This window comes from Hylobates moloch, unplaced genomic scaffold (assembly GCF_009828535.3).
Source record: "Hylobates moloch isolate HMO894 unplaced genomic scaffold, HMol_V3 SCAFFOLD_22, whole genome shotgun sequence".
Classification (NCBI taxonomy): domain Eukaryota; kingdom Metazoa; phylum Chordata; class Mammalia; order Primates; family Hylobatidae; genus Hylobates; species Hylobates moloch.
Window position 1 is genome coordinate 16,045,704 of NW_026652297.1, and position 18,918 is coordinate 16,064,621.

An 18,918-nucleotide genomic window follows, 5' to 3' on the forward strand; every position below is an offset into this window, starting at 1 on the left:
TGTTTGGTTAAGCACAAGATTGATGTTTTAAGCGTGGTTTGTGGAGCCAGGCTGCCACAGCCAACAAGCGCCTCTGTAATATATTAGGGAAGCTTTCAGGAAGGATCCAGACAAGCCTATACATTACATTTTCATCTAGCTAAAGGAAAAAGCCTTGGAAGAAAGCAGACTATCATGCAGGAAAGTGATAATACAATTGTAAGAGCTGCTTCAAGAAATTCATCCTTCAGCCAGATTTATTTCAACTATTTCTGCCCACCTTTCTGTCAGAAACTTACTGTAGTATACCACCTTACTACTGTAAACTTACTGATGTCCTGGCATTTCAGGAGATGCCAGATATTGCTGAGAAACAGAAGTGGACACAGATATATTAGATTCAAAGAGGTTTCCAGAAATGGCCACAGACAGCTATCAGTAAGGCTTAAATACTTTCAAAAAGCACCTGTTCGTAGTGTGACAGAACCTTTGTACTTTTGCTTAAGAGTAGAAAACTCAAGATAGGATGTAGGCAAACATCTAGCTTCACACTGCTGTGATGAGGCAAACAACCCAAAAAAAGTCCCCCCAAAATGCTGTGACCATGACATGGATCAACTTAGCTTTTGCTCAACACTTTTGCTTCTGTACCCAAAGCACAATATGGTCAGAGGCATAACTCAGATAAGCTTTTTAAACTGCAGTGAGAAGCTTAAGGTCAAAAGAAAACTTACCGCTGGGAGTCCACACACACCACTTAGGGACCTGAGGACAGGCCTGCTGTGCCCACCACTACTACCAGACACATTGTCTGAGGCACTGGTGATCAGCCTGGCCCCTCCTGCCACCACTAGGTGACTTGGAATCAACCCACCTTGATCATTACCAGCACTTATGCACATCATCCAGGGACCTTGGAGAGGCCTGCCTCACCCACTACTGCCACCACTGGTGCCTGTGCATGTCAACCAGGGGCCTGGGGATTGATCTGCCCTGCCTGCTACTATCAGTGCCTGTGCATGCCATCTGGGAGCCTGAGGACAAGCCCGTCCTGCCTGCCACTGCCATCACTGTCTGGTATGTGATGACCAGTCTGCCTGGTGTCCCTAACCCAGCAGAGCCTTGCTATATCCTCCACTGACAATCACAGTCCAAGTCACTGAAGAACTCACAGAAACCACTGATACTGATTACGGCTGGAAAAATCATAGAAACTACACTCTTGCACCCACTGAGAATCAAATCAAAAGCACCCTACCCAACCAACACTATAGATACACCTATAGGAAAAAAATTTTCCCTATGAAAGCCAATCCATATAATTGGAAGAAGTGACTACTATACCAGATACACAGAAATCAACATAAAGACACAAGAAAAATGAAAAAGGAAAGAAAAATGACACCTCAAAGGAACACAATTATTCTCCGGTAACAGATCCCAAAGAAAAGGAAATGTATGAAATGCCTATAAAAGAATTCAAAATAATGTTATTAAATAAACTCAGTGAGATACAAGAAAACACAGATAATAAAAACAAATCAGGAAAACAATTTATGTTCTGAAAGAGAAATTCAACAGAGATGGATATCATTAAAAAGAAATCAGAATTATTATCAACAGAAATCCTGAAACTGAAGAATTCGATAAATGAAATTTAAAAATGCAATTGAGTTTCAACAACAGAGTAGAACAAGTAGAATTTCTGAACTTGAAGATGGACCTTTTGAAATAATCCCATCAGACAACAACAAAAACAACAAAAGAATAAAGGATAAAAAAGACAAAAGAAAGCCTACATGGCATATGAGAGACCATAAAGTGACCAAATATCCAAATTCTTGCAATTCCAGAAAGAGAAAAGATGGGCATAGGCAGAGAAAACCAACTTAACAAAATAATAGCTGAAAATTTCCCAATTCTTGCAAAAGATATAGATATCCAAATAAAGGAAGCTCAAATATCCCCAAATAGATTCAACCTAAAAAGGTCTTCTCTAAGGCACATTATAGTCAAACTGTCAAAAGTCAAAGACAAAGAACTCTAAAACAGCAAGAGAAAAATGTCAAATGTTCTGTGAGTTCCTCACATATAAGGATATTGCCATCAGACTAACGCAGATTTCTCAGCAGAAACCTTACAGACCAGGAGAGAATGGGGTGATATATTCAAAGTGTTAAAAGAAAACAAAACAAAACTGGCATCTAAGAATACTATACCCAACAGAGCCATCCTTCAAAAATGAAGGAGAAATAAAGTTTTTCCCAGACAAGCAAAAACTGAGATAATTCATCATCACTAGACCAGCCCTACAAAAAATGCATATGGGACTCCTGCATCATGAGGCAAAAGGATGATATCTACTATCGTGAAAACACACAAAAAGTATAAGACTCACTGGTGGAGCAGAAACACAAATGAGAAAGAGAGAGGCATCAAACATTATCACTAAAAAAAAAAAGAAAGAGAGAGACCAAATTACACAGGTAAACAATAAAGGAAGAAGAAAGGAACAAAGGATATATAAGACCACCAGAAAGCAATTAACAAAATGACAGGAGTTAAGTCCTCACCTATCTATAACAACCCTGAATGTAAATGGTTTAAATTCCCCAGTCAAAAGATATAGAATGGCTGAATATCCATAAAAAGCAAGACCTAACTATGTGCTACCTAAAAGAAACTCACTTCATCCGTAAAGACACACATAAACTGAAAATAAAGAGATGGGAAAAAATATCCTACACAAATGGAAACCAAAAGCATGCAGGAGTAGTTATTCCTGTATCAGACAAAATAGACTTTAAGTCATATAAACATAAAAACTGACAAAGAAGGTCATTATATAATGAAAAGGGATCAATTCAGCAACAAAATATTACAGCTGTAAATATACATACATCCAACACCAGAGCACAGAGACATATGAAGCAAATATTATTAGAGCTAAAGAGTGAGAGACAGACTCCAATACAATAATAATTGGGGGACAGACTCCAATACAATAATAATTGGGGACTTCGGTACCCCACTTTGAGCACTGGACAAGTGATTTAGACAGAAAATCAACAAAGAAACATCCAGGGCTGGGCGTGGTGGCTCACGCTTGTAATCCCAGCACTTTGGGAGGCCAAGGCAGGCGGAACACGAGGTCAGGAGATCGAGACCACGGTGAAACCCCATCTCTACTAAAAATACAAAAAAAAATTAGCTGGGCGTGGTGGCGGGCGCCTGTAGTCCCAGCTATTCGGAGAGGCTGAGGCAGGAGAATGGCGTGAACCTGGGAGGCGGAGCTTGCAGTGAGCCGAGATTGCGCCACTGCACTCCAGCCTGGGCAACAGAGCAAGACTCCGTCTCAAAAAAAAAAAAAAGAAAAAGAAACATCCAGTTTGTTCTACACTATAGGCCAAATAGACCGAAAGACATTTATAGAACATTTCATCTAACAGCTGCAGAATATACATTCTTTGGCACACAGAACATTCTCCAGGATAGACCATATGTTAGGCCACAAAACAAGTTTCAACAAATTTTTTAAAATCAAAATCATATCAAGTATCTTAGACCACAATGGAAAAAAGCTAAAAATCAAGATTAAGAGAAACTTTGGAAACTGTATAAATACATGGAAATTAAGCAACATGCTCCTGAATGACCACTGGGTCAGTGAAGAAATTAAAAAAGAAATGCAAAAATGTCTTGAAACAAATGAAAATGAAAATACAACATACCAAAACCCATGGGATACAGCAAAGGCAGTGCTAAGAGGGGTGTTTATAGCAATAGATGCCTACATCAAAACAGTACAAAGACAAAAAAAAAAAAAAAAAAAAAATTGAAATCACACCAAGCATCTTCTCAGACCACAGAGGAATAAAAATAAGAATACCAGGAGGAATTCTCAAAACCACAAAAATACATGGAAACTAAACAACTTGCTCTTGAATGGCTTTTGGGAAAACAAAGGCAGATATCAAAAAATTCTTTGCTGTGTTAAGAGGAAAGTTTATAGCTCTAAACACTTACATTAAGATCTCAAGTTAACAACCTAAAACAACGTAATGTCACACCTAAAGGAACTAGAAAAATAAGAACTAAACCCAAAGCCAGCAGAAAAAAACAAAATCAGAGCAGAAATGAACAAAATTGAGACCAAAACAAATGAAATAAACAGTTGATAACAAGATTGATAGACTGTTAGCTAAATTAGCAAAAAAAAGGAAGATCCAAATAAGTACAATCAGAAATGACAAAGGTGACATTACAACCAATCCCACAGAAGTACAAAAGATCCTCACAGACTACTATGAACATCTGTATGCACACAGGCTAGAAAATCTAGAGGAAATGGAAAAATTCCTGGAAACACAAAACCTCCCAGAATTGAACCAGGAAGAAAGAGAAATCCTCAACAGATTAATGAGTTACAAAATTAAATCAGTAATAAAAAGCCTACCAACCAAAGAAGCCCCAGACCAGATGGATTCACAGCCAAATTCTACCAGACATTTAATAAATAAGAGGTAGTACCACTGCTACTGAAACTATTCCAAAACATTGAGGAGGAGGGATCCCTCTCTAACTCATTCTATGAAACCAACATCACCCTGATACCAAAATCTGGCAAAGATAAAACAACAAAAAAAGAAAACTACAGACCAATATCCCTAATGAACATAGATGCAAAAATCCTCAACAAAATACAAACTGAATCCAGCAGCACATCAAAAAGATAATCCATCACAATCAAGTGGGCTTTATTCCTGGGATGCAAGGATGGTTCAACATAGGCAAAAATCAATAAATGTGATTCGTCACATAAACAGAATTAAAAACAAAAACCATATGATCATCTCAATAGACGCAGAAAAAGCATTCAATAAAATCTAATATCCCTTCATGTTAAAAGCCCTCAACAAACTAGGCATTGAAGGAACCAACCTCAAAATAGTAAGAGCCATCTATGACAAACCCACAGCCAATATCATACTGAATAGGCAAAAGTTAAAAGCATTCCCTCTGACACCTGGAACATGACAAGGATGTCCTCTCTTGCCACTCCTACTCAACCTCGTACTTGATGTCCTAGCCAGAGCAACCAAGCAAGAGAAAGAAATAAAAGGTATTCAAATAGGAAAAGAAAAAGTCAAATTATCTATCTTTGCTGATGATATGATTCTTTACCTAGAAAACCCTAAAGATTCTACCAAAATGTTCCTAGACCTGATGAACAAGCTTTGGTAAAGTTTCAGAATGCAAAATCAATGTACAAAAATTAGTAGCATTTCTATACATCAATAATGTCCAAGCTGAGTACTGAATCAAGAACACAATCCCATTTACAATAGCCACACATAAAAAAAAAAAAATCTAAGAATACATCTAACTATAGAGGTGAAAGACCTCTACAAAAAGAATTACAAAACACTGCTGAAAGAAATCACAGATGACATAAACAAATGGAAAAACATTCCATGCTCATGGATTGGAAGAATTTATACAGTTAAAATGGCCATCCTGCCCAAAGCAACCTACAGATTCAATGCAATTCCTATCAAATTATTGTCATTCTTCACAGAATTAGAAAAAAACTATTTTAAAATTCATATGGAACCAAAAAAGAGCCCAAATAGCCAAAGCAACCCTATGCAAGAAGAACAAAGCTAGAGGCATCATATTACCTTACTTTACACTACAATGCTACAGTAACCAAAACAGCATGATACTAGCACAAAAATGGACACATAGACCAATGGAACAAAACAGAGAACCAGAAATAAAGCTACATACCTACAACGAACTGATCTTCAACAAAGCTGACAAAAATAAACAATGGAGAAAGGATACTCTGTTCAATAAATGGTGCTGGGAAAACTGGCTAATTGTATGAAGAATGAAACTCAACCCCTACACTTCCTCACCATATGCAAAAATTAATTCAAGATGGATTAGATTTAAATGTAAGATCTCAAACTATAAGAATCCTAGGAGAAAAATCTAGAAATACTCTTCTGGACACTGGCCTAGGCAGATAACTTATGACTCAAAAAGTTATGTCCTCAAAAGCAAATGCAACAAAAACAAAAATTGACAATTGGGACCTAATTAAAGAGCTTCTGCACAGAAAAGAAAAAAACTATCGACAGAGTGAACTGACAACTTACAGAATGAGAGAACATATTTGCAAACTATGCATCCAACAAAGGGCTAATATCCATAAACTACAAGGAACTTGAAAAATGTTCAACATCACTAATCATCAGAGAAATGCAAATCAAAACCAAAATGAGATACCACCTCATACCAGTCAGAATGGCTATTATTAAAAAGTCAAAAAATAACAGATGTTGGTGAGGTGGTGGAGAAAAGGCAACACTGTTGGTGGGAATGTAAATTGGTTCAACCCCTGTGGAAAGCAGTTTGGAGATTTCTCAAATAACTAAAAATACAATGAGAACTACCAATCGATTTAGCGATCCCATTACTAAGTATATACTCGAAGGAAAATAAATAATTCTACCAAAAAGACACATGTGCTCACATGTTCATCGCAACACCAATCACAATAGCAGACATGGAACCAACCTATGTACCCATTGATGGTGGACTGGATAAAGAAAATGTGGTACATATACACCACGGAATACTACACAGCCATAAAAGAAAAACAGAATGTTCTTTGCAGCAATGTGGATGCAGCTGCAGGCTATTATCCTAAGCAAATTAACACAAAAGCAGAGAACCAAATACTGCATGTTTTCATTTACAAGTGAGTACACACAGACATAAAGATGGGAATAATAAGCCAGGCATGGTGGCTCACACCTGTAATCTCAGCAATTTGGGAGGCTGAGGTGGGGGGATCACTTGAGATCAGGAGTTCGAGACCAGCCTGGCCAACATGGCGAAATCCCATCTCTACCAAAAATACAAAAAAAATTAGCTGGGCATGGTGGTGTGTGCCTGTAATCCCAGCTACTTGCAAGGCTGAGACAGGAGACTCACTTGAACCGAGGAGACAGAGGTTGCAGTGAGCCAAGATCACGCTACTGCACTCCAGCCTGGGCAAGAGAGCGAGACTCCATCTCAAAAAAAAAAAAAAAAAGATGAAGATGGGAACAACAGACACTGGAGACTCCAAAAGAAGGCAAGGGCAGAGGGTGGGTAAAGGCTGAAAAACTATCTATTGTGTAGTATGTTCATTATTTGGGTGATAGGATACATACAAGCCCAAGCTTCAGCATCACACAATACACCCATGTAACAAACCAGCACATGTACCCCTGAATCTAAAAAATAAAAACAGTACAAAGACTTCAAATAAACAACCTAACCAATGCACTTCGAGTAGCAAAGCAAGAACAAACAAAACCCAATTAGTAGAAGGAAAAAAATAACAAAGAGATCAGAAATAAACAAAATAGAGACTAAAAAACAATACAAAGAATCAATGAAACAAAAAGTTGGTTCTTTAAAAAGACAAAATAGATAAACCATTAGCTAGACTAACCAAGAAAAAAGAGAAGACCCAAATAAATAAAATCAGAAAAAGAAAAGGCAGTATTACAACTGATACCACAGAAATACAAAGGGTCATTAGAGATTATTACAAACAACTATATGCTAACAAATAGGAACACCTAGAGGAAATAAATTCCTGGACACACATAACCTACCAAGATCGAACTAGGAAGAATTAGAAAAGCTGAAAAGACCAATAATGAGTAACATGACTGAACCAGGAATAAAAAGTCTCCCAAGAGAGAAAAGCCCAGGACCTGATGGCATTACTGCTGAATTCTACCAACTTCATAAAGAACATCAATTCTTCTCAAAGTATTCCAAAAAATTGAAGATGAGAAAAATTTTCCTAACTCATTCTACAAGGCCGCCTTTACTCTGATGACAAAAGCAGACAAGGACACAACAAAAGAAGACAACTACAGGCCAATATCCCTGATGAACACAGATGCAAAAATCCTCAACAAAATACTAGCCAACCAAATCCAACAATAGAACAAAAAGATAATACAGCATGATCAAGTGGGATTTATCCCAGGTATGCAACATATACAAATCAATAAAAGTGAAACAAATCACATCAACAGAATGAAAGACAAAAACCATATGATCATCTCAACAGATACAGGAAAAGCACTTGATAAAATTCAACATCTCTCCATGATAAAAACTCTCAAGCACAGAAGGAACATACCTCAACATAATAAAGGCCATATAAGACAACCCCCCAGGTATCATTATACTGGATGGGGAAAAGCTGAAAGCCCTTCCTCTAAGAACCTGAACACAACAAGGATGCCCACTTCCACCACTTCCATTCAACACACAACTGAAAGTCCTTGTCAGAGCAATCAGGCAAGAAAAAGAAATACAGGTATCCAAATTGGAAAGGAGGAAGTCAAATTGTTGCTCTTTGTGTACAACATAATCTGACATACAGAAAAACCTAAAGACTCCACCAAAAAAGTCTTAGAACTGATAAAGAAATTCAGGAAAGTTGCAGAATACAAAATCAACATACAAAAATCAGTAATGTTTCTATACACCAATAATGAACTAGCTGAAAGAGAAATCAAAAAAGAAATCCCATTTACAATAGCTACCAGAAAAAAAAAAAAATAATACCTAGGATTAAATTTAACCAAGGACATAAAAGACCTCTACAAAGAAAACTATGAAACACTAATGAAAGAAATTGAAGATACAAACAAATGAAAAGACATTCATGCCCATGGGTCAGAAGAATTAATATATTCAAATGATTATATCTAAATCTATCTACAGATTCAATGCAATCTCTATCAAAATACCTATGACATGCTTCACAGAAATAGAAAAAAAATCCTAAAATTCACACCGAACCATAAAAGGCCCTGAATAGCCAAAGGAATCTTGATCAAAAGGAACAAAACTGGAGGTATCACACTACCTGACTTCAAAATATACTACCAAGCTATAATAACCAAAATAGCATGGTATTGGTATAAAAGCAGACACATACACCAATGGAACAGAATAGACAACCCAGAAATAAATCCACGTATTTACAGCCAACTGATTTTCAACAAAGGTACCGATAACATACAATGGGAAAAGGATGCCCTGTTCAATAAATGGTGCTGGAAAAAACTGATATTCACAGGCAGAAAAATGAAACTAGACCCCATCTCTCATCATGTTAAAAAAAAATCAACTCAAAATGGACTAAAGATTTAAATGTAAGACCCAAAACTATAAAACTACTAGAAGAAAACATAGGGATTAGGTACAGTGGCTGATGCCTGTGATCCCAACTACTCAGGAGGCTGAGGCAGGAGGATTGCTTGAGGCCAGGAGTTCAAGAACAGCTTGAGCAATACAATGAGATCTCATCTCTTAAAAAAAAAACAAAACTGTTTTTAAATTAGCCAGATGACATGTCTATGGTCCCAGATACTTGGGACACTGAAGCAGGCGGATCACTTGAACCCAGGAGTCTGAGGCTACAGTGAGCTACGACTGTGCTGCTGTACTCCAGCCTGCACAACAGAATGAGATGCCTGTCTCTAAAAAAACAAAAAGAAAATATAGAGGAAATGCTTCAGGACACTGGTCAAGGCAAAGATTTTATGGCTAAGACTTCAAAAGCACAGGCAACAAAAACAAAAACTGACAATTGGGACCTAATTAAACTAAAAAGTTTTTGCACAGCAAAGGAAACAATAGAGTCAAAGACAACTTGTAGAATGGGAGAAAATATTTGCAAACTATTCATTCAACAAGGGACTAAACATCCAGAATATACAAGAAAAACAACTCAACAGCAAAAAAACAAAAAACCCTATTAAAATGTGGGCAAAGGATTTGAATAGACATTTCTCAAAAGAAGACATACAAATGGCCAAAAGGTGTATGAAAAAATGGTCGACACCACTAAATCACCAGGGAAATACAAGTGAAAACCACAATGATATCATCTCACCCCAGTTAGAATGATTATCAAAAAGACAAACTATAACAAATGCTGGAGAGGATGTGGACAAAAGGGAACTCTCATATGCTGTTGGTAAGAATGTAAAATTAGTACGGCCATTATGGAAAACTAAATGGAGTTTTCTAAAAAACTAAAAATAGAACTACCATATTGTATATCGCACCCTTAACATAAGTAACTCCATTTTAGAAAGAGACTGCATCTCACATTTCAAAAGTCATCATGCCCACAGGGACCCAATGTTCACCTAATCAGTAAAGGCTGCACCCAATCAGATAATGACATAAACAGGCACAATATTTCACTATCAGTTCTCACCAGAAGACTCTGTGGCCACAAAAAGAGCAAGACTTTACCAGCTCAAAACAGCTGTCTTGATAACAGCCTGTCCTGCTGTCACTTGTGATCAGCACCTGGCATCTGTCGCCAAAGGCTCTTCCTTGCAAGATGTTGACAACCATCCAGATCAGGCCAGAATATTCTCTTTGTCCAGTTGCTCTCTTTGGACTAGTTCTTTAGCCATCCCCCCTTTTTTTTCTATCCTTTTCTCTTGTTAAATGTTACTTTGTTTGATGTGGAATGTTTACGCTGTAACATTTACATATATTAATTTAATACACTATTATGTATGGTCTGCAATATTGACTGACTTGTGGAGAGGCTTGAGCCTGTAAGCCCATGGCTCTGACTATTGGGTGAACTGGTAGTACTAGGGGGAAATGCCTCCTTCGGAACTCCATGTAGCTTGTGGCTTTTATGACTGAAATAGCATCAATAAAAGTTTGCTCTTGTAGAAAAGACACAAACATGTATGGACCTGGTTATGTCTGACTTTGCACCACTCACAACACATATGATCCAGAAAGCACACTATTGGGTAATCTATCCAAAGGAAAGGAAATCAGTATGCAAAAGGGATACTTGTACCCCCATGTTTATTGCAGCATTATTCACAATAACCAAGATATGGAATTGACTTAAGTGTCCAACAGCAGATTAATGGATAAAGAAAATGTCAGAAATATATCCATCATGGAATACTATTCAGCCATAAAAAAGAATGAAGCCCTGTTATCTGCAGCAACATGGATAAAACTGGAGGTCATTAAGTGAAATAATAGGCACATAAAGACAAATATCTCACGTTCTCATTCATATGTGGGGTCTAAAAAAGTTTACCTCATGGAGGTAGAGAGTAGAACGATGGTTACCAGAGGCTGGGAAGGGGTTGGGGGTGAAGAATGTTTGGTTAATGGGTACAAACCATACAGTTAGGTAGAAGAGTAAGCTCTAGTGTTAAATAGCACAGTAAGGTGACTAATAAGTAACTAGTATGTGACTAGTTAAGTAACTAGCACAGTAGGGTGACTAGCACAGTAAGGTTCCTTAAACTTTAACAATTTACTATATATTTCAAAGTAGCTAGAAGAATTGAAATGTTCCCAACACAAAAAATGATAAATGCTTAAGCTGATGGGTATACTAAATACCCTTATTTGATCATTACACATTATATGTATGTATCAAGGTATCATGTGAATCCTATAAATATGTATAATTATTGTGCATTAACCAAAAAAAAAAAATTTTTTTAAATGCGAACTTACCCACCATGCCCTCGATTTTGTATTCCTTCTAACAAAGCCTCCATCACCAAATCCCCTTTGTTTTGGCAACTGAAAAGAAAAAAATATCAGTCATGAGACAATTCATTTCTTCAGTTCTAACATTCTAACTTACAGCTTAAGAATGTGAATGAAAGCATACATAACAATGAAAAAATGCAGCACTTCTTAAGAAGACTGTAGAAGCAGTCAAAGAACATCACTTCAGGAATACTAGGAACAAACTATTTCAGACTAAAACAGAATAACTTAAAAATATCTGAATTGCGGTTGACACTCTCTCCCTGTAACTATCAAATATCTCATTGTTCTTTGCCTAATTCCTAATGTCGGATGGGCAGGAGTGGAGGTGGGATCTCTCTAGCAGAGAGATAGTACACAAACTCCCTTAACAAAATGAGAAAGAAATTGGGTTCACATATGTCAGAGGGAAAGTATAGCTTTTTAAAAATTAAAGAGATAGTATAAAAAATGTGAAGTGCACTGAGATTAAACTCTTCGGTCTATCATGGGAAAGCCTACTCACCCCTGAAGACAGGCTCATAGAGCTTCCTGCATGCAACATCCTCTCTCCACCAAAAGGCAGCCACAGGGCCCTCCCGCCTCTGCACTTCATTTGCTCCCAGTGCTTAATAGGTTCTTTCATAGGAGTTACACCACACTGGAAGTGAGTTTTTTACATACTATTTTTCCTTACTAGACTATTCATCCCTCCAGGGCAGAAACCCAATTTTATTCATCTCTGCAGCTGCAGAGCTCAATGTAGCATTTCAACACGGCACGTGGCAGATTCTTTTGGCTGAACTTAACTCCCCTCCCTCTTTTACCTACCCTCTCCCCCATGCAAACTGGTCATAGCTGGGGAACTACATGAAGGGTCTAGCAGAGAAAGAGGGAAAGGGAGATAGAAGACTGCCATATAAACAGCAAGATACAGTTGGGTGCGGTGGCTCACGCCTGTAATCCTAGAACTTGGGAGGCCGACGCAGGCAGATCACTTGAGGTCAGGAGTTTGAGACCAGCCTGGCCAACATGGTAAACTCCACCTCTACCAAAAAAAAAAAAAAAAATTAGCTGGGCATGGTGGCATGCACCTGTAGTTCCAGCTATTGGGAGGCTGAGGCAGGAAAATCGCTTGATGCCGGGAGGCAGAGGTTGCAGTGATCTGAGATCACACCATTGCACTACAGCCTGGGCGGCAGAGAGAGATTTCATCTCAAATAAATAAATAAATAAATAAATAAAATAAAGGGTAAGATACACCACGAAGAAAGGTGACAGTGAGAAAGGAAAGACGACACTTACTCAGAAGGGTTGATTAATATATGCTGTATGCTTCTCGCCTTTTATAATAAATCTTCAAAATGTTCAATGTCAAACCACTTTTCATTCCAAAATGCTTTTTCCTTAAACCCTTAGACAATAACCAAAGACTGTGGTGTAGAGGTTCTGCCCCTGGGCTAATCCTCATCTAAAAATTATACTGCTGTAAGAAGTAGATTATTTTACTCAACACATAATTCAGTGTTGTACTAACAACTAGATATACAGTGATGAAAGATATGGCCCTTTTCAAGGTATTAATAGTCTAGTATGGGACAGAAAAAAATGAGCCAAAAAGGCTTTCCCAGTGTGATAAATATAGTGAGAGGCATGCCCAGGGTGTTCCAGAGACACAGAGGAGAATGAGAAGACCGGAAAATAGAAACACTGCACCCTATTTGCATCTATTTTTAAAGATACTAACAAACTGAGTATTATATTTTTTGTGCACAAACGTGACAGGGAGGATTTTTTTTCTAGTTGGTTTATCCTACATATTACACCAAAATTGCAAAAATAAAAACCTAAAGAAAAAGGTTCCCATATTTTACTCCACTTTCAAATCACAATACAAATCACAATACAGTCGAACTACAATGCAACCAAGATTCCATGTTTTGGTCCACTCTAGGAGAACTGGGAGGCAGTACATGGTCCACACCACACTAGATGGAGACCCAGGATACAGTCCTACTCTGCAACTAACTAGCTTTATATTCTTGGACTTGTTTTAACATCTGCAAAATGAGGGGCATGAACAATATTCTCTAAGGTTTCTTCCAGCTTTTTCATGGGTTCTAATAGCCAATTAAATGTCCACTGTAAATAGCATGCTCCTGACAACCATACATGGATACTTACTAACATGTAGGAAAGTGCTATTCTTATTGACAGTGCTATCACAGTTATTCAAAATTATCGTTAGTAAACTGATACTTATTTAGGTCATGTTATTCTTAAACATTAATATATTTAGTAATATACATTAATATATTTTCTATGACTATTATTTAATAATATACTTATAATAGAAGTTAAGTTACTGAATGTTCAACAGCTGCCTAGTACACATTGTCTAAATCAATCTTCACAATACTCATAAAAGACAGATACTATTACTTTGAGAAAACTGAGGCTTAGAGAATTAAGTAACTTGACTATGATAAACTACACATTATAGTCCTGGATTCAACCTAAACAGTGTGGCCATCAATCGAGTCACAATCAATGTGCAACCTTTATATATTTTACGGTATTCTATATCTTAAAATATATCAGCCTATCTTTTGACTTAATAGTATCTTTGCAATAAAAAAAGAAATTAAACTGAAGTATGACATGACTACCGTGGCCACCAGGTGGCAGCAGCACAATAATGAAACAGTCACGTAAGAAACATTGCCATTTTAGAAATCAAAACGGTCTAAGATAGAGATTCCTGTTTAAAAAAAAAAAAAAAAGGAGGGAAGTGGACCAGTAATATCCTCTGTGAGAAATAAAGTAAACTTACTAATGTGCAATGTGTTTCTGTAATACCTTCACCATCTGCCTGAGTAGTGCCAAACACCATCAATTCTCAGGATCAGGCAAAGAGTAAGGGCTGATTTTCTGTGGATGTTTGTCATCTGAGTTGCTCATAGTTATATCACTGATTCTTTTCCTAACCAACCTGACCATCATTCAACTCTATGCACTACGTCACTTTGATTTCTTCTTTGCATATGCCATATAATTACATAAAATTAGAAATTCTTTGTAATATTTTAAATACAAATTAAAACACTGTTTGAAAATTTGCTACTCCTTGCCACTAACATGCAAAGCTAATGTGATTAAACAGAAAATGTATACCTCTACCATTGGTACAATCTTATTCATTTCTGCAGTTAGAACAAAACTCAACAAACAAAACTTATTAATTATAACTTTCCTTTGGAATGAAGGCTGTTTTAAATCAATGAAACCTGGAATTGGATAGTGAAAGGAAATATAAGCTTTTACATCAAGTGTGGGGAGCAAGGAAAACACACTTTAAATTTAAGGGAAAAAGAATACAAATAAAATGTCTTATAATAGGCAAATCTTTGAAATTCATTAACATAGACTTTATGAGCTAGAAAGCACTTCAGGCCTCTAATTTAACTTTATCATTTTACAGATAAGGAAAAATATCATAGTATATGCCCAAGACCAAATTATTCACAAAATGGGACACAGGAAGAAAATAAAAACTCCAGACAGAATTATGAATAAATGTGTACATACTAAGAGAAGGGATATGCCTAACCTTCAAGTCTAAAGGAGGATAACAATGCTCTCTGTCCCTTTACCTGCCTTGGTGTCGTTTTCATTACAAAGCTCTATGGTTGTGTCAGATATACCATGGCCAGTAAACTATGGCTGTTCCGATGAACAATCAGTATTACTAAGCATTTCCCAGAAAGGCTCCTAATTAAACTGATACCAGTAAATAAGGTATTAGAGAAACTTTTCAAAATATTAAAGTTTTTTAAAAATTGTCCAAACTATAACTCAAAATCCAGGAGGAACAATGAGAAAGTCTGAGAAATAGGAGTACATAAAAACAAACTTTCATATGAAAAAGTGCCACAAGCAAAGATAACGGACAAATGACAACAGTACCTGAAAGTTTTACCACAAACGGTTAATTACCCAAATATATAAGGAGCTTATAAAAGATTAGGCAAAAAATCTATAGAAACATGGGCGAGAGGATAAACAAGCAATGCACAGAAAAATTCAAATGACAGTAAAAATATGAAAAGATGCTCAACCTTGCTCATAAGAGAAATACAAATTAAAACTACACTAAGTCACCCTTTCTTCTGTACCAGATTAACCAAAAATTAAATGTTTGATAATATACTCTGATGACAAGGCCGTGGGACAACAGGCACTCATATACATAATAGGTAGGAACGCAAAATGAACACAACTGCTATAAAGGAGACTTTGGTAATACCTAACAACTGATATACGCATTTACCCTTTTATCCAACAATGCTACTTTTAAGAATCTATCCCACAGGCTCATTGGCAAAAATGCAAAACAACATATCCACGGGGATATTCACTGCAGGACTATTTGTAATAGCAGAAAATAACACAAGTGTCTATCAAGAGGGGACAAGTTAAATATTCATCCACCAATGGAGTACTACGAAACTGTTAAAAGGAATAACAATCTCTACGTACTCCTAAAGAGGGGATCTACAGGACATATATCACTAGGTGAAAAACCCAAGATGGAAAACAGTATATATAATAGCATATTTTACCTAAGAAAGAAAGGTATGTTTGTCCATGTAGATTTGCTTTTAGGTACGTGTTTTTTTAATGGAAGGATAGACCCAAAACTAGTAAAAACAGTATCAGCAAGGAAGGAAAATAAGCAGAGTGGAAGAAACAGAGATGAAAGCTAAATTGTTTTATGGGTACTTGTTTTATGGGAAGTATGCTAAGGTTTTGCATATAATAAAACAAATCAAAATGGGGAAAAAAGCATTACTGAAAAATTGGAAACAAAATAAAATAAATCAACTACCAACTAGATATCAATTTGACAGGCTAACTATACAATAAATTACTTCATATGCCTTTAAAATACAATGATTTTACTATACACTTCCCTAGAGACATATAAAATAAGGATAAAAGACAATTGCAAAGAAATCCTAAGCACTAATCAGGAATCATATTGATAATAAAATAGGCTGTTAACTTGAAACCATTATATATAACATAGGATGAGGAAAAAAACTAATTCTATTAATGGTACTAGGTACCAAGACTCAGAAAAAAGATACAAACATAAAACCAACGTGTGAAAAAACTGTAAAATTAAGTTTAAATTTTGGAAATTTAAATGTTAAATGTTGGAAACAATGTGAACTTTGCATATTTGTGTTTTTTTTTAATGTATAATATTTCCTTAACTCTGGCCACTATAAATCCTAGAACCAATGAGTAACCTAGTAGCAAGAACGCCTCTCCCACCTAGGTAGACTGTGGTCTCCAAATACTATCTCAGATTCAAAAGAACCACGGCTCTTTGGAGACCAGAAATCTATAAATGAGCCAGGAAAATTATTTATCAGAAAGCAAGGAAATTACCGAAGCTATTGGTCATATCAAATGGAATAGGAGCCAACTTTAAGGAGCTCCCACTGGCCAAAGATGAAACAATTTGAGTATTAAAAACACAACTGCCATATGTTGAAACAGTTTAAATAGAAAGTCTATAAGTTCATGATGATAGGTTTACAAAAAGGCAAAAACCCTCATGGTTACCTTTGGAGGTTGCTAGGCCACCAACTCATTACTGTGGTCCGAAAATAGAGGGAAAGAATTAAGCATTTTTCTCGCCTTTCTTGTACAAATCGTATTTCAGGGTAGTCAAACAGCTGGTAAGGGAAAGTTCTTCATAAAAGACTCTCAGCTGATAAATACTGAAGAAATAATAGAATTAGATAATCACCACTTTGCAACCCCCAATGCAATAACGGATACAGGCAATATAACCCCACAAAAGGACTTCACCATTAAGTGTAAGAGTCTTGGAGAATTTCACTATGGGTGGATGGAGCTAACTATACCTAAACCCAATATAATGCCAATATAATGTTTAATGTTATCATCATAAAAAAAGAAAACAACTCAGACACTGCTTCCCTGATAATTAATGAAATAGGAAGTATATTGCATTACCTATGAAATTTTCTGCCCAACCCCCCCCCCCAACTATCCCACCAAAAAACAAAACAAAAACAAATACAAGGGTGAAATCTGATCAGGCTTCTAGAGCAGTGCTGTTCAACAGAACTTTCTGCAATTATGAAAATATTTTATAACTGCACTGTTCAAAAAGTAGCCACTAGGCAATCTGTAGCTACTGAGCACTTGAAATGTGGCTAATGCAAGTTAGGAACTGAATTTTTTTTTTTTTGAGACAGAGTCTCACTCCGTCGCCCAGGCTGGAGTGCAGTGGCATGATCTCGGCTCACTGCAACCTCCACCTCCCGGGTTCAAGCGATTCTCCTTCTCCTGCCTCAGCTTCCTCAGTAGCTGAGATTACAGGCGCATGCCACCACGCCCGGCTAATTTTTGTATTTTTAGTAGAGACAGGGTTTCACCATGTTGGTCAGGCTGGTCTCGAACTCCTGACCTCGTGATCCACCTGCCTCAGCCTCCCAAAGTGCTGGGATTACAGGCGTGAGCTACCGCGCCCAGCCTAGGAACTGAATTTTTAATTTTATTTCACTTTAATTAACTAGCCACAGCTGGCTGGTGGCTACAATACCGGACAGTGCAATTCTACATCTAACTACTGGTTTAGAGCAGTGGTCCCCAACCTTTTTGGCACCAGGGACCTGTTTCATGGAAGACAATTTCTCAACATCGACAGGGTGGAAATAACAGATTTTGTAAATATCTTTTTGTTAAAATTCATATGAAATGTTTTGGGGGAGGAATGGCCAAACTACTTTTTTTTTGTTTTTTGAGACCGAGTCTCACACTCTTGCCCTGTCTAGAGAGCAATGGTGTGATCTGGGCTCACTGCAACCTCCGCCTCCCGATTCACGTGATTCTCCTGCCTCAGCCTCCCGAGTAGCTGGGATTACAGGCGCACATCACCACACTCGGCTAATTTTATTGCATTTTTAGTAGAGACGGGGTTTCACTATGTTGGCCACACTGGTCTCGAACTCCTGACCTCATGCCCACCTCGGCCTCCCAAAGTGCTGGGATTACAGGCATGAGTCACTGCACCCGGCCAACCACTTCTTCAGTAATATGAATAATATACATGGACAGGGTTAGGGGCATGGTTTCAGGATGAAACTATTCCACCTCAGATCATCAGGCATTAGTCAGATTCTCATAAGTGTGCAACCTAGATCCCTTGCATGCGCAGTTTACAATAGGGTTCGTGCTCCTAGGAGAATCTAACCTCACGGCTGATCTGACAGGAGGCAG

The 18,918-nt window shown here is 37.2% G+C and overlaps 1 protein-coding gene across 12 annotated transcripts in view; it reads right to left on the minus strand.

Moving 5' to 3' along the window:
• The window catches only part of CEP63 (centrosomal protein 63), a 165,149-nt gene that overhangs the window by 143,850 nt on the left and 2,381 nt on the right, over positions 1-18,918 (minus strand). For all 12 annotated transcript variants that reach the window (XR_009211720.1, XR_009211721.1, XM_058433771.1 and 9 more), the window contains one exon: positions 11,581-11,649. Coding sequence is in view for 10 of the 12 variants with exons in the window: in XM_058433771.1 (XP_058289754.1) it covers positions 11,581-11,649 (69 nt within the window). In the remaining 2 variants the exon portion in view is untranslated. The remainder of the gene's footprint in view (positions 1-11,580; positions 11,650-18,918) is intronic.